Source organism: Cebidichthys violaceus, unplaced genomic scaffold (assembly GCF_023349555.1).
Source record: "Cebidichthys violaceus isolate CVI_PGR_0920_01 unplaced genomic scaffold, fCebVio1.0.p SCAF_7, whole genome shotgun sequence".
NCBI classification, from domain to species: Eukaryota; Metazoa; Chordata; class Actinopteri; order Perciformes; family Stichaeidae; genus Cebidichthys; species Cebidichthys violaceus.
The window spans coordinates 255575-274564 of record NW_027176927.1 but is presented as its reverse complement, the minus strand read 5'-3'; the positions used below and the strand labels follow the sequence as shown (position 1 = coordinate 274564).

General features: G+C 43.5%; 1 protein-coding gene across 2 annotated transcripts in view; it reads left to right on the top strand.

Moving 5' to 3' along the window:
* Positions 1-18990, top strand: part of dgkb (diacylglycerol kinase, beta) — a 63151-nt gene that overhangs the window by 7049 nt on the left and 37112 nt on the right. Inside the window, exons 3-14 of one of the 2 annotated variants that reach the window (XM_068735933.1) lie at positions 1905-1981; positions 2703-2723; positions 3245-3392; positions 6426-6563; positions 11556-11605; positions 13163-13237; positions 13407-13526; positions 15032-15149; positions 16058-16146; positions 16475-16591; positions 16985-17083; positions 17909-18010. In XM_068735933.1, coding sequence (XP_068592034.1) covers positions 1905-1981; positions 2703-2723; positions 3245-3392; positions 6426-6563; positions 11556-11605; positions 13163-13237; positions 13407-13526; positions 15032-15149; positions 16058-16146; positions 16475-16591; positions 16985-17083; positions 17909-18010 — 1154 coding nt within the window. The remainder of the gene's footprint in view (positions 1-1904; positions 1982-2702; positions 2724-3244; positions 3393-6425; positions 6564-11555; positions 11606-13162; positions 13238-13406; positions 13527-15031; positions 15150-16057; positions 16147-16474; positions 16592-16984; positions 17084-17908; positions 18011-18990) is intronic. The other variant, XM_068735934.1, reaches the window with a different exon arrangement.

Genomic DNA, 18990 nt, shown 5'->3' with positions numbered 1-18990 from the left:
TTTTATTAGTGAATATTATCATAATGTGTATCTCATTCGCAATGCGTCAAATTCCACAGCTTAGTCATTGCTCCACGACGTCTTGGAGGAACCCTTTAGTACACTCTTGGAGCAAACAAACACAGGACTTCTATCCAGGAGACCACTGTCCGTGTCCCGCGAGAAACTGAAAGAGGACGGTGACATTTTGTCGCTCGCCAGTCGTCATGTGAGTTTGTTAGTCGGTCACGTTAGGGTCAACCACAGCGTTCTCCTTCCTGTGAAGACGGAAGATCATTTTAAAAAGAAACTCTGCATGTAACACATATATTGACACGTGCAACAGTGACGCTGGGTGGGTCACGGTTCAAAGCTTAGCTGTGGTATTTGACACATTGGGGAGACAATGAGTTGACTTGGGAGAAGCAGAAGACGAAGACACAAAATCGAATCTAATGTCACACAATACTCGTGCGGCGTATGTCTGTATCTCTTTCCTTTCTTACCTGCAAGGCCGAACCTCCCAACACACCTGCTGATTATCAATCAGTGGCACGCTGTGCAGTTTCATGAACAGCAACTTTACCTCGCGGCCCCTGGCTGCTCCATTTAGATAATGGCAGGTCGGAGAGCTGCTGGGGAAGAAGACGCGATTTCACACGAGCTAAAAGATCCACATCTTTCTCGTGCTAATTGGGCCTGTGAGGAGGTGAGAGACCAGGAAGCTAATATGGAGCACTGACTTAAACAAGCATCTGTGTGAGAGCTGAACCAGGCCCTCCAGTGCATGTCAGGAAATGGTACTTCTAATTAACTTTTGTAACATTTAGAACCTGGTTTCCGCGGCGCAGCAAATTGATTTAGCAGCGGGACTCATAAACGCTCTGCAGCATGCAGTAATTATCACAGAAAATCTACGTCTGATCGAGTTATTTTGGTCCATAACTGAGTGCGAAGACAACACACAAAATGTCTTCAAACATGTGAAATAAATATATTATATTAAATATTATTTATTAATTTTTTTTAAACACCAGATCATTCTTTAAACAAGTTGACTTGAATTTTGGGGATTTTAAAGTGTCTATAATCAAGCTTGAAAGGAGAGTGAACCGTATGTATGCTAATGCTTCGTATTTGCTCAATGTGTTGCCTAACATGTTAATATCAGTTAACAAGATGAAAATCTGTCAGTGTTCACAGCTTGTTTCTGTTGTCTTTTAAGAAATCCGTTAATGTCATCTCGCTCTTGGAAAGAAAGTGAATAAACATATCCTCTCATTTAACTAATAATAACCAGGCTATTAAGTCCTTTATTATGATGGATGTTCCTTCATACATGTTAGCCTGTTGGCTAACAACTGATGGCTAGCCTGTTGGCTAACAACTGTTGGCTAGCCTGTTGGCTAACAACTGTTGGCTAGCCTGTTGGCTAACAACTGTTGGCTAGCAGCTGTTGCTAACAACTGTTGGCTAACAACTGTTGCTTGTTGTAACTGCACTTATTGCATTTTAAGATTATCTTCCTTTCCAAGGGCCCAAAAAGCAGTTTTATCACTAAAACCACTAAATGTTATTACGGACAAGACGGTAGAGCTGAAGTGACGTTCACCTCGTTCACTGATGTGACCTCGGTAGTCAGTACAGCATGGGCTACACTTATGGACAGGAGTGTGTCTCTCTGCAGACATCACGGTGCTGCTTCCACACCAAAATATCTGATCCCATCAGGGTGCTTCTGCAGCTCTAAGACGTGCAGACAAAGTGCAGGAAAAACCCATATCCATAAATAAGCCTGACCACTTGTTGCAGACTGAATTCGAGCATTAATCAAACTTCTGCTGTAAATTAATGTTTAGAAGCCAAACTTTCCAAAACATAAACCGATCACAACACTCAAACACGGTCAAATTTATTTTCCTCAGACTCGACCAAGAAGCTGAAGGATGTGCTGCAGGAGTTCCATGGAGATGGTGTTTTGGCTAAATACAATCCAGAGGAGGTGCGTGCCGTTTATACTCTATTACATAACACATGGTTTATAGTGCTTTGAATCCAACTGGGCTGAGATCCCCCGTACAGCACACCGATCTGCATATTGACCTTTCAGTTTCTGGTTGTTATTTTCTGTGCTTAAATTAAAAATCTAGATTTTTAGTTTTCTTTTCTTTTGTTGGGGGGCTTAAATAAGTTTGTTTGATTGTGTTTTTATGGTTTTCAATTCCTCTGCTTCGTTCACACTCCATATTTCGACGCGCACCTGAACTGTAAGCTGCCATTTTAGCATGAAAAGTAATTGTATATCACTATGATAACATATTTCATGGTTAGATTTTAGTTTTCTTACTTTGAAAGTTGCATGGTAGCGTTTGGAGAAGAACTATTTTCTCACTGCATTTAACAAATAGAAACACATACTAAACAATCTTTCAGGAAAAGGCAGTATTTTAATAACAGAATCTCATTTTGCAATATACTATTTTTGATCCGCTATGCATGCATTATTAATTGTCCCATGGCAGATATAATACCCTTTATACAGCGGAAGTCAATACAGAGAGTTAGTCACCGTGAACCTGCATTCACAGACATCATGTCTTTGTAATTGTCACATGCACAGCTGTAACAAGGATATTGAGCACATTTTTTTAAAAAGGTGACAACTGCATGATACATCCATGAACATATTGGGTTTCTTTCCTTCTACAACGCTGCATGTTTAGAAGCAGGACATCCTCAGCCAGGTAATCCATCTCTTCTCTCTCTTTATCGTACTGTTGGTGTGTTTTGTTGAGTGTTTGTAAAGTTCCTCGCCGGGTAACTCGACTTTCTCAAGTAGTTTTTAATGAGAAACAAAAGTCGAGGCATCTGTTTAACGGGGAAATATTACTCATCTTAAATGTAAGACATTAACAACTCACAGATTTAAACAATCAGCCACCCTAATAGTCGTAGAGATGGACGGAGCTGTAAGCGGCGCACACGCTGGAAAAACACTGAAAGCCCTCTGAAATAGCTCTTCACCCGCCCACTGCACAAACAACACTCGAGGCATCTTTCTGAGTGCGGAAATCTGAATTCTGCAAAAGATCACAGATTGTGTGTGTCCCCCCCCCCCCTCAAAGGTCAAACATACCAACACTCCCATTCAAAATCATCTGTGTTCCCTTGAAGCCCTTTAGGCGACGACTGCAGCGCCACATGACCGACGACGCGCTCTATTTCTGCCCTGTGTTTTATTTATTATTTATTTTTTTTATTTTAGGAGATTGACTTTGAGGGCTTCAAGGTCTTCATGCAGACGTTCCTGGAGAGCGAACTCCCCGAAGAGTTCTGTCAACACCTCTTCATGACGTTCAGCAACAAGGGACCCAAACCCAGTCCCTCATCTTCTGACAAACCCAGAGTCTCTGGTGAGTGTAGAAAGGAAGTCATCGCCATAACAAACCCTGGAGTTGTTAGCGCAAGCGTGTTTTGTAGCTACTGATTACTGCCGTTGTTGCTAATGCGCAGCCAGTTTGTCCCTTATTCCGTGCCCTCGCAGCAGTGACTCATTCGTGACTTTTACAGACGGGATACTTTACTTTCTTTGCCGTGTTGAAGCTGAACCATTTCTGTGTATTTCTGGGTTTTTTTTTTGTTTTTTTTTTAGGCCATTAGATGATAACAGATTTCCTGCCAAGTTCAGCGCCGTGGCACACAATGTAGATTGTAGTGTAGCGGCTGCCAATTGTCTTGGCTGTGGTTCTGTTTGTTTTCAGCATTTGTACTAATATCTTGTTCTGGTGTGGTAGTGAGTCACTGGTGCTAAAGAGAGAATGCTGCACCTTTTTTTTTTTTTTTTTTAAGAGATATCAGTCTAAATGTACTCCAATACATTCCTCAGCGCTAGCTATAGTAAGCAGGAGAGCTGAGTTCTTCTGCTCGGGGAGCGCTACCTGCAGTGACTACATGTACCAGGATGCATTGCGTTGAAGCTACTGACGGGCAGCCAAAAAAACGGGTTGCGCCAAGACTCTTATATGCCTTATTTTATGGTTGAGAATTACAATTCTGCAATTATTGAAAAGATCTTTAACACAAGTCCATAAACAAATGCTTTTTAATTTGAAAATGTTTTACATATTCAATATCCCAAAACGTTGTAGTGCCGTGTGCCCTTTGACATCACATTTCCAGTAACACCTGCTCACGTTTCATAGCACAGAACAAGGAAGTTCCGTTGTTGAGCGGCGTCTAGAGAACGACCGCCCAGAGACGTACGACTGAAACGGAAGCCTTCGCCACCACGTCGCCGTCACGTTAAATGTGACGGCGTGCTGGATGCAGGAGAAAGAAATGATTTTGCAGCTGCGCCTCAGAGAGCATCGGCAACCGCTGCAGACGTTTTTACACACAATATCCAGATCTCAGACAGACAGAGATGAGGTTCAAAATTGACCAATTTTCCCTTGAAAGCTAAAATTCCACCTGCACTGACACTCGGCTGCACTCTTCTTTGACTGCCTGATATCTCAGATAAATTATAATAATAATAATGATAATATGAAGAATAATAACCTGATTCTAACCTGTGATATGTTTTCAAATATCAGCACACAGAGCTTCCTACACTTTGTCCAATGCCTCTGATGAAAGCTCATACACTTAGCGCTCACATTAGTCTTTGCATGAATCACAGATGACTTTGGAATCCTCAAATAACTTCATGTTTTTATACCAAAGCCGAGTGGAAATGAACGGGCGCATGTGTCGCGACGAACAGAAAAGGCACGCATACTGTAATAGAAATAATTGGATTGCCTCTTAATCCGTTTTGCCTGCATTTACCCCCACGGTTACTACAGCAGAGATGGTCTTCCTGCACAGGAGATCACACGAGTGTATCATGAAATGGAATAACGTTCCCCCGGCGACCGGCTGGAAATTAAAGCCGACTCCCCACGGAGAGCGAGCTGAGGATGCTTACAGTACGACTGTAAATCTGTGGGATTCCCACCCTGACGTAACTTCAAACACTAAAGCCAAGCTGTTAACTTTCATTAAAGCGATAGTGGACCTGCAGTTTAGCACTGAGACCATCATCTAGAGTCAGTTTATCATCATAGAGGCAAGGATCCATCACTGTCATCTGATAAATCGATTTGACTCGGTAAACTAGACTAAATTATGATTCTGAAACATTACAAATAGAACACTGGCATACAGAAATACACCCTGATATTTGCTTTTCTTAATTTCAAAGCACAAGAAAGTACAAGAAATGTGCATATTTTCACAAAGACTAAGAACCCCGAATATTCTATACGTTCATTGTGAATCTTACTGAACGATTCAGTAATGTAACGCTAACAGCTGGAGTAGCGAGTAAACTCAGGACATCTCCTCACATGATTTGGCGCGTGAGGAGCTGAATCAGTGCTGCCTGCTGTACAGTATGTGAGTGTGTCATTTGGGCCTCATTGATCCAGTTTCAACAATAAGTCCTCCCATCCCCCCCCCACCCCCCACCCCCACCCGACACAGATAGGAACCGCATTACACAACATTATTAAAGGGTTTATTTCCCTCTTAAAAGCTCTTTTAGTAGGGAGCAGCGTAACCCCGCCTGTGTGAGAGGAGAAGTTGGCGGCATGCCAGCCGGACGTACACACTGACTTCACGAGCTCTTTACCGACGTTCCTCCAGTCTGCGGTTTCCACGACGACTTGTACCATCTCGTTGAATTAGAATTAAAAAAGGCCCCTGGAGGCGACAATGGACGCGTCTCTTTTGATACGCGTCACTCGACGCTCCCGTGGCGCACCGCAGGCGTCAAACGCTACAGAACGAGCATGAAGAGACCGGTATGTAGGATTTGCATGTTACAGATACACCCTTTTTAATCTTTTAGCTTCATTAAAATGATGGAGTTCCTGGTTCAAAAAAAAAAGTTGAACTTGATAGTGTGACAGCGAGCAGGGAGCGCACGATCCAGACGAGAAGACAAACGGATGCTACAACATTCAGGCTGTTGGACGATTCAAGGTGGTTGTGTCACTGCAAAGCCGTTCAAACGAGGCTTCAGATTACTGCGTATTGTCAATATGTACTGTAGCACTATATCCATTACATTTGCGTTTAATTACCTACATTTACCTAATCATTGACTGGTGTAGTGTGTGTGTGGTATTGAGCTAGAGTCTTCATTTGATCGCTGAAAACCAGCTGGTGTATATGAATGACTTTAATCTTAATGTGCTTTAAACACAATAAGAAAAGGTTGAAACGTTGTATCCATTAAAGTCACCTGTACATATAATATCCGCTCTGATTACAACCTAAACTATATTTTTTTGCCCACCAACGATCAATCCGGCTGCACGACTAAAGCCGGGCCAGCAGGGTACCGACATTAGAGGCGTTGTGGAGGATGTTTTTGACCTTTGGTCTCCGTCTCCCTACAGGCCTGAAGCTGATCAAAGGCAACTCGACCCCCGTGAGGACGGACGCCCCGCCCCCGCCTCTGGATACGGTGCAGCTGAAGGACATCGTGTGTTACCTCTCGCTGCTGGAGGGCGGGCGTCCCGAGGACAAGCTCGAGTGTGAGTGTCGTCTCCAGAACGCGCGGGCCGTCTTGTTCACGCACCGCACGACGAGCGCGTACGACTCGGGGATGTGCCGAAAGTAGACGAACCAGACGTATGAATCGGGAGGCTGGGGATCGAAAGATAGAAATACACAACCGGCCCACTGAGACAGCAGCAGGCAGAGTTAATGTCACCGGTCGAGGCCAACCTCAGTGGGTGGAAGGAAGTATTAGAAAGTCGGGCTCAGTAACGTCAGACTGACGCTCAGTGAAACAGACAGAGGGTGAGAGAGGACAAACCGCCAATCTTTGCTCTGCTGCTTTGTGGAAACATGCAACATCCAGCCTCACTAAGAAGCAGAGCGTTGAGGTTTTTAAATACCTGGGTAGCCTTTAGCTGTAGTCTAGACTAAGACCTGCCACTGACTCACTTGTTGTTTGAAGTATAACAATTACTAAAAATAAAATAACAAGCTGTGGAAGGGGGGAAATAAAATCACAAATTCACAAATTCTCTGAGATTAAAACACAGATTTATGAGACTATATATATATGTTTTCTAAAGGAACCACATCACTTCACTCTGCCAGGTTGGATCGACCTCATCACACCTCAGACTGTATTATTACTGTATCACTGTATTATTATGCGTGCGGCGGATGACCATCAAGTCATACTCTGCAGTTTGATTCTGCCGTCAGGAAGTACTTGCGTCTTCAGCCCAGAACCACCAAATTATCACGCGCATCGGCTCTGGGCTGTCGGTTGGATAAAACAAGCCATTTAAAACAATAGAAATCAAGAAAATGATCGTCAGATTAACCAAAAATGAAGTTATTTGTTATGTGCAGCCATATTCCTGATATTAGGCGATACTGGATGAAGTGGAGGCCGTTCGCAGTCTGCTCTCTTCTATATTAAGACGCTTCCCAGTGTGCTGTGGCCACTAATCAAAGGAAAGTTGGTTTGTCGTCGGTTAGGTCGGTATGATCCGGTAATGCAGCATCCAGAAGAACTGCTGTTGCTATGGTTACCTGCAGTATGATGTAACTTCCACCCTCGGTGAAAACACCTGTTTGATTGACGCAACTTTTATTTCTGTAGATGCATGTTGCGGTTCTGTTCTCCGTCTCCCGACTGAACATTGACAACGAAGCGCTGAAGTACTCTGACAGAAATACCACGGTGTAGAAATACTACAGTATTTGTGACGAGGTACAAGTCCTGCATTCACAGTTTTACTGCGAAAGGCTCTAAGTTCTGAATTCAGTGCTTTGATGCCGTTCGCTCTGCCGGCACTGTTGCCATCGTTAGCGCTGTTAGCGTCGTTAGCTGTTAGCGTCGTTAGCCCTGTAGCATCGTTAGCCCTGTAGCGTCGTTAGCTGTTAGCGTCGTTAGCGCTGTTAGCGTCGTTAGTTGCAAGCCGCCGGCTCAGCTGTCGCCATGTTGAGAACCATTTGGAGGCAATCCCTCAATCATGGATATGTTGTGAATTTGGAATTTTGCACATATAAAAAAAAAGTGTAAAAGTTATTGATGCATTGATATAAATGTTGCAGCTGGTAAAAGTGGGGCTTATTTTCCACTATGTATACATTAAATGATTAAGACTAAATATACTTAATTACTTTCCAGCACTGCCCTGCATCCGTTTTATCCTTTTCTTTTTATAGTTTCCTGTTTCCTACTGAAGCCTTATGAATCTTTGATCACAAATGAATGAGACTACCAGTGTGACACACAAACAACTATTACGATCAGGTGCCCAGTTAAAAACAACTGAAACTGTAAATTACGTCCCCCTAAAGGACTCGCAAAATAAAACATTTCTATTTATTAATACAATTATCTACGTTGAGCTTAGTTCTCCGCTGAGGTTCAACTCGACCACAGAGATTATTTCTGTTTCTTCCTGCTTATCCAAATATGAACCTGTCTGCTAACATGACATGAGGACATCAGCCTGAACAGCACACTCATCATAAAAGACAAACGGATACTGGATATCCTAAAAAAGTACATATTTTTAGTTTCAATCTCAGTGTTTACCAGGTCTGTCTTTGTGTCTCAGTCTCTGGTGGATTTTGGTGTTCAGCAATAACGTTCCATCAAACTGCATCTCTCTTGTCGTCTTATTCTTTCCCCCTGGTGAACATAACTGGCATAAGCTCTTTCAGCTCACTACCTAAAGTTAGTGCCTTTCTGTTTTCTTCTGAATTCAAAGGCGGAGCTTTAATTTCTAATCGATCGTCACCATTTATTTATTTTATTTTGTTTTCGGTCGTTGCGGCTTCCTCACAAACGCCTCGTGTTCGCAGTTCATCGACGCGTCTTTCCAGGTCTCTTAATTGCGTTTATCTCATGATTTATTCACAAGGTAACGTTGCATTAATTGGTCATCTCACTTTTTTTTCTTTTTCTTTTTTTCTCTCTGCGCTGCTGTAATTCTCATCCATCTGCTGAATTATTGAGTAGAGTAGCACTCATTAAAGCACACGGACGGTCTAAATAATTCAACTGACGCTGCCCGTGTGTGAGAGCGCATCGTGGGTTTAACTGTGGCTGACGTCTTATTGAGCTGCGCCTGCGTCCTCGCCTCTCTCTCTCCGTCTCGCGCTCAGCCACAACGGTTGTTGTTTGTGAGGCGACGGCTCCCTCTGCTGGTCAGTGTGAGAACTTTCATCAGGATCGTCTTGATCCAGCACAGACGTCTGCAGGTGAAACACTGTTATTTATCAGTTTCCCTTATTTAAGATAAGGCAGAATCAAGCCCCGTTTCATACAGATACTTTAATTAAAAATATATAGTTACCGGAAATGGAAATCTCACTGTAGAATTGCTTTAACACGTTTGAGGAGGACGATGTGTCACTGTCAAGCAGCCATAAGCCGTTTTTAATAAAGTGAAACACCGTGAAGAATGTAAGGATGTGAGATTACAGAGAACAAACTAAAAGGTTAGTAGTGAAGTTACATATAACAGAAAGAAATAGGAAGTGGACGAGCACAAAAAAAAGAGAGAAATTGACAAATAACAAATAAAGAGAAGTAAACAAATGCATGAAACTCCTAAAGTTAAGTAGTTCACTGTACTAAAATATATCTAGTTATTTAACTTGAAAGATATTTAATGTCTACAGCTTTATTGACACCCTAAAATGACTTCTAAATACTCTGAACTGTGGTATTGATACTTTGTTTTATAGTAATTTGAGTACAAATATTGGACAGTCTGAATACAATATGACCCCAACTTTCCCCAAGCTTTCACTGAAAGTGTTTTGTCTCATTTCAATTCATAAAGCATCATTTCAATTCAATTCAATACAACCATATTAATCCCTGCTGAGACAATAGTCTTATATGTCTTATGTTGCATCTTAGTAGTACTGTAACAGCAATCATCACCCTGTCCTAGGATGATTTTTACAAATTAAAAGCTGCAGTTGGTAACTTTGATGAAGAATATTTAACTCAAACTGTCCCTATATCCTGACAGCAGCACAGGAGCAACATCATCTGTGGTTTTCAACATAAAAAGTTCAATAAAATATGTAGAGAAAAGGGAAAAGAAAATCCAGTATTTCACCCAAGAGACCGTTGCTGGAACTCGAGAAGTCGGCGTTGATCTTATTTGTCACGTTTCTGCCGTACTTAAGTAACTTTAAGTAACCTAAACCTAACCAAGTAGCATCCTGTGAAGACAGAAGTTTATTCTGAAAAGACTGCATGCGTCTAAAGAGCGGATATTGAGCTGTGTTGCTGGACTTTCGCAGGAGTAACTTTTTCGTAAGCCAACCGTCACGTGACACTTTGATCGGAGTTCAAGCTTCTCGAGCAGCGATTGACTCCTCTGCTCTGATTGGTTCAGTTGCACTAAAAGGAAGCAGAAGAACTGTTTGCTTTTTTTCCCCCACAGATTATCTGTCTCTTGTGAAACTCTCAGGATATATTGACAGCTTAAGCAGATATGGCAATAAAATACAAACCGTAGCTTTAATGGATCCAGAGTTTTTATTTCTTCTTCGTGGGAACAATCCCAGAGGAAACTCTGTCCGACCCATTCGTACTGCAAGCAGAAGTTACCAACGACTCTCATCCTCTTTAGCATTTCATTACCTCTTTTGGGTCACCGCAAGCACCACCTTGTGACACCACCCTACGCCAGACACCAGCAGCACTTCCGCTCCTTTTACCCCCCCCCCCCCAGAAAAGATCACACCCCCTTCAGGAAACTGGCACTTAGCTCCTCGTTAGTGGCTTGAAGAACCGCCATCTGACGTCAGCTCCTCATGATGTCAGCAGCAACCGCCGTCTGCTGCACCTCGACCGCGCTCGCATGGGAGCCGGGGGTGCAGGGTGCAGGGTAGAGGGTGCAAGGTGGAGGGTGCAGGGTAGAGGGTGCAAGGTGAAGGGTGCAGGGTAGAGGGTGCAGGGTGGAGGGTGCAGGGTGGAGGGTAGAGGGTAGAGGATGGAGGGTAGAGGGTGCAGGGTGGTGGGTGCAGGGTAGAGGATGCAGGGTGGAGGGTAGAGGGTGCATGGTGGAGGGTCCAGGGTGGAGGGTGCAGGGTAGAGGATGCAGGGTAGAAGATGCAGGGTAGAGGGTGCAGGGTGGAGGGTGCAGGATGGAGGGTGGACAGTGCAGGGTGGAGGGTAGAAGGTGGAGGGTGGTGTTGGCTAAGAGTGCCTCTAAGTGTCGATATTAGCATGGAAATGATCTGCAGCCAGGTCATGTTGTTGTCGTTGTTGTCACGACTCCGTTACGTTCAGACACATCACCGAGACGTCACGCCAAGAGCCAATCACGGGCCTCGGTGTGTGTTTCCATGGTGAAACGTTTGAGTGGTAATTGGGGGACACTTAAAGTTGCAGCGTTTCAGATGCGTACAGAGATCTGGGTTCGTTGGCACGGAAGGCAATAAAATCTGTTTTATGGCGCTGCGGTGCCGCGGCTTCAACCTGCCAGCGTCGATGCTGCAGCTTGACATTTTCTGCTTTGTCTCCACAGTTATGTTTCGCCTCTATGACACCGATGGAAACGGGTCTTTGGACAGCTCGGTAAATATTCCTCCTCTTTAAGAACAAACCTTCACCTGAAGTTCATGTCAGACTCCGGGTCCATAGAAGACGAATACATAAAATGAAAATACAAGAACAATACAAGTTAAAATAAATACATATTTAGGGGTGCCATCAGTTCAAAATGTTGCCCTTTTGAACTGATGGCACCCCTAAATATGTATTTATTTTATTACTCGAGAGACGAGTTAAAATCAGGAGCATCAGAACCAAGACAGCCGGAGACACAAAGTATGAGAGGATACATTCTCCTTTCTAACTAGCTATTATTTCTTGATTAATCCATTAATAGTTTGAATTTAAAATGTCAGAAATCGGTGAAAAATGCCTGTAAAGATGTCCTAAATCCTGAGGTAATGGCTCGTCAAAACCAAAAGACATTAAATTTATCATCACAAGTGAGGAGCTCCAACTTTTTTTTGACCCACCACCACTCATAAATACATAAACCAGCTATTGACATGATCAATCAACCTACCTAATTCTTCTTCATGTGTTTCTGTACTTTCATCAAGCACATTATAGTGGTTTGATGTTGAACACATCTTATGTAATCATTACCCATTATTTTATGTTATATTTTGGATACTTCAGCTCGCCACAAATCATAGAAAACATATTGTTCTGTTCACTTCTTTACATTTATTCAGTATGTAAGTTCTTGTCCAACATTTTATCGGTTAAACATCGGATCAATTTATAAAACGTATGAACTCTAGTTATTGATTAAATTACTCAGTTATACGAACTTAAACATTAAAATGCTGCTCGGTTGTCACGGTAAACACGAGTAAAGTACGGTAAATATAGCATAATGAGTACTTGTATATTAGATGCTATGTACTCTTTGTGCTCTTAAGTACTTTTCGGGGTAAATAATACAAACACATAATCAGTTTGCTCTCATTATCTCCACGTTATACGTCAACACTGGTATAAATGCATGAATGGATGGATGACGGGAAAGAGAAAAGTGTGGCATGGCGTATGTTTTCTGAATAGAAGGTGTGTAGGAGGGTTAGGGTTAAGTGGGTGGAGGGGTTTTGTAATGTATCCCATTGTTGGCGAGGATGAGGAGCCTAGTGAAAAGAGGAGGAAGAGCATCCCCAAAAAAAAGAGAGAGATATTGATTAGAAAATATGAAAACTACAAGAAGTCTTATTTATGTGGACTCTTGATTTGTACTCAACATCTTTAAAGAAGTCCAAAGTGCATCATAGTGATTCACTACCACACTAGATAATAGCACCCCCCCCCCCCCCCCCCCCCAAAAAGAAAGTCAACCATTGTAATTAAGCCGTCAGCCTCGGAGCTCTTCCCACGCTGCCTTTTGTTTTTCTCAAAAAAAAAAACCCTCTTCTGTGCGGAACAATGACATTTCCAACCTGCTATTACTCCGCCGTTTATTCACGCCGAGGCCACTTAGTGGCATCAACTCGTAAGGCTGCAATACACGGAAAAAGGTAAATACAGTATTTTTTTTTGGGCGGGGGGGGGAGGGGCCTGTGATTGACTGAGTCTGTGGTCTCACCGCAGGAGCTGGAGCACATTATCTCCCAGATGATGCATGTAGCCGAGTACCTGGAGTGGGACGTGACCGAGCTGAAACCAGTAAGAGAGACGCTTTCACCCCGGTAACAGGAGTCAGTAGTGACTGTAAAAGAATATAGTTTTCAGGATCCACAGATCTTCTCTCAAACCATTCCAACTTACTACTTCTATGAAAACCACCCTCCTCCTCCTCTTGTCTTTGGACTCACTGTCTCCGTTTACGCCGCAGATCCTCCAGGACATGATGCAGGAGATCGACTACGACCACGACGGCACGGTGTCGCTGGAGGAGTGGATCCAGGGAGGCATGACCACCATCCCGCTGCTGGTGCTGCTGGGCCTGGAGACGGTGGGTCCGCGGAGAGACCGCTTCCGCCGGTCGCATGCTAACGCTGCGAGAAAATTAGGGTTTTAAAATGGTGAAGTTCAGATGGAAAAACTGGAGCAAACCTTGATTGATTTGCCTCCAGTTTTTGAGACGACTGCGTCTCTATCAGTCGGAATTATCAAGGAGTTGAGCGACGATTTGTTCGGTTTAGGCAACAAAACCACTTGGTTTAGGTTATAAATCATGTTTTTTGTTCCTTTAAAGACGTAGCAACGCAATGGAACAACCGTGCTAAGGTAAATAAAGAACAGCTCCCGTTAGCCGACTTTCCTACGTGACAACACAAGCATTAATTTAACGTTTACTTTTGGTTTCACACGGGACGAGAACGGTGGTCTCCTGGGTGAAAGTCCCGCGTTTGTTAACGTCATTGCAGGTTATTTAACCGACGTATTAATAAGAAATAAAAAAATGGACCCAACGATGGTGCGGGATGAAAAAGTCAGCAGATCACTCACGTTCTCACAATTCATCCTCGAGTGTGTGTGTGTGTGTGTGTGTGTGTGTGTGTGTGTGTGTGTGTGTGTGTGTGTGTGTGTGTGTGTGTGTGTGTGTGTGTGTGTGTGAGCCACGTTTCATGGGAATCCATTCAATAGTTGTCAAGACATTTCACTCAGAAACCCCCAATTTTTCCCCACTGTACTGTACACATGTGTTTTAAATGTTACATTCCTTTCTGTTAATAAAAAAAAGAACGTGACACGTAATGCTATTTTGGAACAGGTGTTTAAGAGAGTGTCTACAGCTTTTGGTTCATCAGCCTTTCAAAGAAACAGAGATCTTCTCGCATCGTGGAAGTGTAAATTGACTTTATCTCTCAGCTCTTTTTTACTTTACTTCATTTCATTCCCGCAGAGAAGATTATGCTAATCACTTTAAAGTTCTTGCATCTAACCTCTAATTGCTTCACTGTAAATTACTGGAGTTCATGGAGTCAGCTAAACTCCGAGAATTTAAAATCTGAAATGTGTTTTTGTGGTTGTTGTTGTTGATCTGAAAAAAGGACTAGAAGCAGTGAATATAGTCCTCATCATTACTAATCCATTCACTGCGCTGCATAATTGATCTGCTAACAGCTCACACACTCTCCCCCAGCGGTTTCCTGACAACATCTGTACACACATGTGTATCACCCGCTGCTGCTGTTTTCCTGTGATCCGCTCTGCCTTCAGTTCATAGTTCCTCCAATAGATGGAACCATTTGACCAGCTTCGGCAGAAACCCCTCCATGAGTGTCATTTTTTTAAAAAATTTTTATGAATGAATATTATATGCTATATTACCACTAAGGGAAGGCAGCAAAACTTGTCCTCCCAGTCGGAAGAACTGGAGAAAAAAAATACGACACGAGAGACACTCGACGAGCTAAACGACAAACAAACGAGTGAATTAGCTGATTATTCAGAATATATATATAACGACGCAGTTAATCATTCAATCAATTCGTAAATGGTGTGTGTCTGCAGAATGTCAAAGACGACGGGCAGCACGTGTGGAGACTGAAGCACTTCAACAAGCCGGCCTACTGTAACCTGTGCCTCAACATGCTGATCGGCCTCGGGAAGCAGGGACTCTGCTGCTCCTGTGAGTCCTCTGACTTGGGATCTTAGTTTGTCGAGTCACTCGATTACGTGTGTGAAGAATAAAGCACGTTCACGCCGTCACGTTTTACAAAGCGCTTCAGCCAGACTGTCGACGAGGTCAATGAAAAGAGATCCCATCACCCTTGTTTTAGCCGGTTCACTTCATTACTGTTAAAGTGCTGAATGGTCCTCCCCCAACCTTTTGTGCTCCTATCTTCCTGCAACAGAACTCTAGCGACAGTCCTCTGATCTAGACTCGAAAAGTAAAGGAGACTAGGATTTTTGCTTCGAGGGCCCCAAATCTCTGGAATAGTCTTCCTGTCGGGATTCGTCTTGCAACCTCGTTGGTTTCTTTTAAATCGCCGAACCTCTTCTTTTTGTTTCTTGTAACCCCGTTTTTGAAAGGGGCTTCATGAATATAGTTTCCCCCGCGGTTGCCGTGACATATTATGGACGTTTCTCTGGAGTCAAATTTACGCGAAAATAATGGCGTCTTCTTTTTTTCACTTGGCCTTTTTAAAAGAGCTTTAAGTCTGAGTGTCCAGGCGTCAAATGATGGCTTTTTTTTCCCCAATACTCAATGCTGAAAATGGAAAATGTCAAGTGAAGAAGAAGACAACCGAGGCGCTCCAGTCTTTAACAAAAGAAACTTTATTTTATATAATTGTGATCTCATTCCTCATTGGCGTTTTTTCTTCTTCTATAGTGCTCTACACCCTCCACAGAAGCTGTTTTCACAAAATATTGGCAACACCTTCAGTGCAGCTTTCACAAACACATTACTCAAGCCCTGGTGTAAAGCACTTATAGCACTGTTGTTGTTTTTTCCTCCTATCCTCTGTGTTCCATCTTCTCCTAAGTCTTAAATTAAAATGTTTTTTTCTTCTTCTCCCCCCCCCCCCCCCCCAGTCTGCAAGTACACAGTCCACGAGCGCTGCGTGGCTCGCGCTCCGCCGTCTTGCATCAAAACATATGTCAAGTCCAAGAAAAACACAGAGGTGCGTCCAATTGGAGTGTTTAGCAGTCGGCACGCTTGGATCCGCGCTGCTCAGGACGAGGGCTTCTTCTTCTTCTACTGGAATTAAAACAACTCAATCTGCTGCTAAGCGTCGCTAATCACCGGGACAAGCCTGCTTTAAGAGACGCACGGCACCGTGTGTTGGGCCTTTCTGGCTCTCGGCTGTGCTTTTTCTTTTTTTCTTTCTTGCTTTCTTTAATTGTTGTGTCACTTGTGCCTTTGTATACATCTTGTTTTTCCTGCACCATGTTTCTTTTCTCACCTCTCTCCCTCTCTCTCCCTCTCTCTCTCTCTCTCTCTCCCTGCAGGTAATGCATCATTTCTGGGTGGAAGGGAACTGCCCCACCAAGTGTGACAAGTGTCACAAAACCATCAAGTGTTACCAGGGCCTGACTGGGCTCCACTGTGTGTGGTGTCAAATCACGGTAAGCCGCCACCCGAGGAGAGGCAGCTCACCTCCTCATTATATTCCCACTGCTTCTTGTGTTTTCTTTCTTTTTTTTTTTTTTTTTTAGGGTTTCGTTTTAGCACCTCGGATGCCTCACAAGTCATCCCACCAATTTACACCCTGAAAACACTTGTTTGTGCGGTTGCAAGTTAATAGAAATTAAAACCGAAGCAATGACACGTGTAACGCAAATAAATCTCCGAGCATGTACCTGTAAGTGTACAACTTTAGCGTGTGTGTGTGTGTGTGTGTGTGTGTGTGTGTGTGTGTGTGTGTGTGTGTGTGTGTGTGTGTGTGTGTGTGTGTGTGTTTGTGTGTGTGTGTTTGTGACGCAAGTCGGCTGCTAACTAACGGCTGCGACCTCCTCCAGCTCCATAACAAGTGTGCCTCCCACGTGAAACCCGAGTGTGACTGCGGACCCCTGAAGGATCACATCCTGCCCCCCAACTCCATCTGCCCCGTCGTCCTGGTAAGACTCGGCTCGCCTCTCTGGTCGGCGGCCCGTCGGAGGCTAACCTCGTTTGACGCCGTGTCACCTGAGGATGCAATCATCGGCCTCCGTTCTTCCCACTGAGCTCTGAAATGGAAAAGCTTTTATTATTTGTTGTTTTTTTTTTGCTTTCTTTCCCCCGAGATTATTACCAAAATAGAACACGTCTATTTCATGGAAAAAGACTGCACCTAAAATCTATCCTGGTGTAATCATTTTGACTTCTGTTGTCGGAAAAAGTTTGATTCATTTTTTTCCAACAGAGGGGGGGAAAAAAAGACAGCGTGTTACAACCATGCAGGCATGAACCACATTTTCTGATTTAATTTTTGATATTTAATTTATTGGATTATGAGGTTTTATTTAAAATCAACATCTCCTCATAAACTGAACTATAAACTAATTCAAACCACCGTCTCTGAACTTTACAACCACAACCAGATTAATAAAGTTATTTCCAGGTAGTTTCTGGATTAATGAATTATTGGGAAATTATGATGTCATACAGCAAAGTGATTTCATTTTCATTTGTCCTGAGCTGTTTCAAAGCTTTGTGCCAGTTTATTGATTTATTTGTTCATTAAAAGTCATAAGATAAAATGCCAACGTCGTGACCTCAACAACAAATACGACGACGGGCTTAGACAGCAGTCGCAAAAAACGTGAATAATGTACAGAGAAGATGCTCGTATTTAAGTCTTCAGACTAATCTAAATGAAGTAACGGCTTTAAACGTGTGTCATGCATCATTTTGTGAGAGTTGAACCTCATTCATGGACCCGCTGTTTGACCGTTGACCTCCAGGAGAGACAGTCGACGCTGAGGAAGGACTCCCGCTGCAGCCAGTCGAGCAGAGGGAAGATGCAGAGAGCCAACTCCGTCACAGTGGACGGCCAAGGACTGCAGGTGAGTCTGAGCCCGCTCACATTTTCAATACATATAACATGCCTTCATCACACTGCACTGCTCCAGTGTAAAACACACAGGGATCACTTCCATTTCAGTGATGATGAGGTCACACTGTGGTGGGGAAGAATTTGATATGAGAACCACCTTTTTTAAAGATTTTTTTCAAAGCATTTAGATGTAAAAATCGAAAAGCGCAGTCCAGCCTGGACATATTTCACCAGATGTTCGCCAGACTGCATCTGTCTACTGTCGGAACAAGTTCAGTAGTAAGTCACGGTGAGACAGTAAGCTTTGTCTTTGTAGCGCCTTTCAAAAACAGAGGTTCAATGAGGGCCAAACGTTAAAGTTAGTAGTTAAAGTTAGTCCCTAAAACGTTAAAAACACGATCCACCTTTCTGTCTTTAGACCTTTTGACGATCTCTGATCTGGTCTGAGGCGTCTTGGTGCAGAGTAAAAGGGTTTAAAGATCTGCAATGCAAAGAGGAGCCAGAAGTGATTTCAAAGTGATAAAGATAATCCCAGAAAATGCATTCTGCACCGATTTGTAAACCAGCAGCCTTGTCGTTTTGTTTTAGTGTTTGCATTCATGTTGGAAGGAGCCTCTGCTGTCGGTCACGTGACGGGACTGCTGGTGATCAGTGTTGTGCAGCAGAGCCCAGTCCGCTCAGATCCGCTCTCCTATCTGTCAGCCGGTCGGTGGCGACTGCTCGTCTGCGCGTGGCTGGGAGAGAGAAATCTGATGAATCATATCCCGGGGCAACATCCATCTATGCCTCTCGCCGGCTAACCAGCGTAATAATCAAGATTATTATTTATAATTACAGGAAGTAATGGATCACTCCGGACAGGGCGGGGGAGCTCGTTAATTCACCCTCGGCCTGCTGGGATAGCAGACAGGGGGAGTTTAAAGCGCTTCATCTGTGTCAGGGAGAGCACCAAAAGGGGGCCGATTTCAAACGGGGCGCCCGCTGGATGAG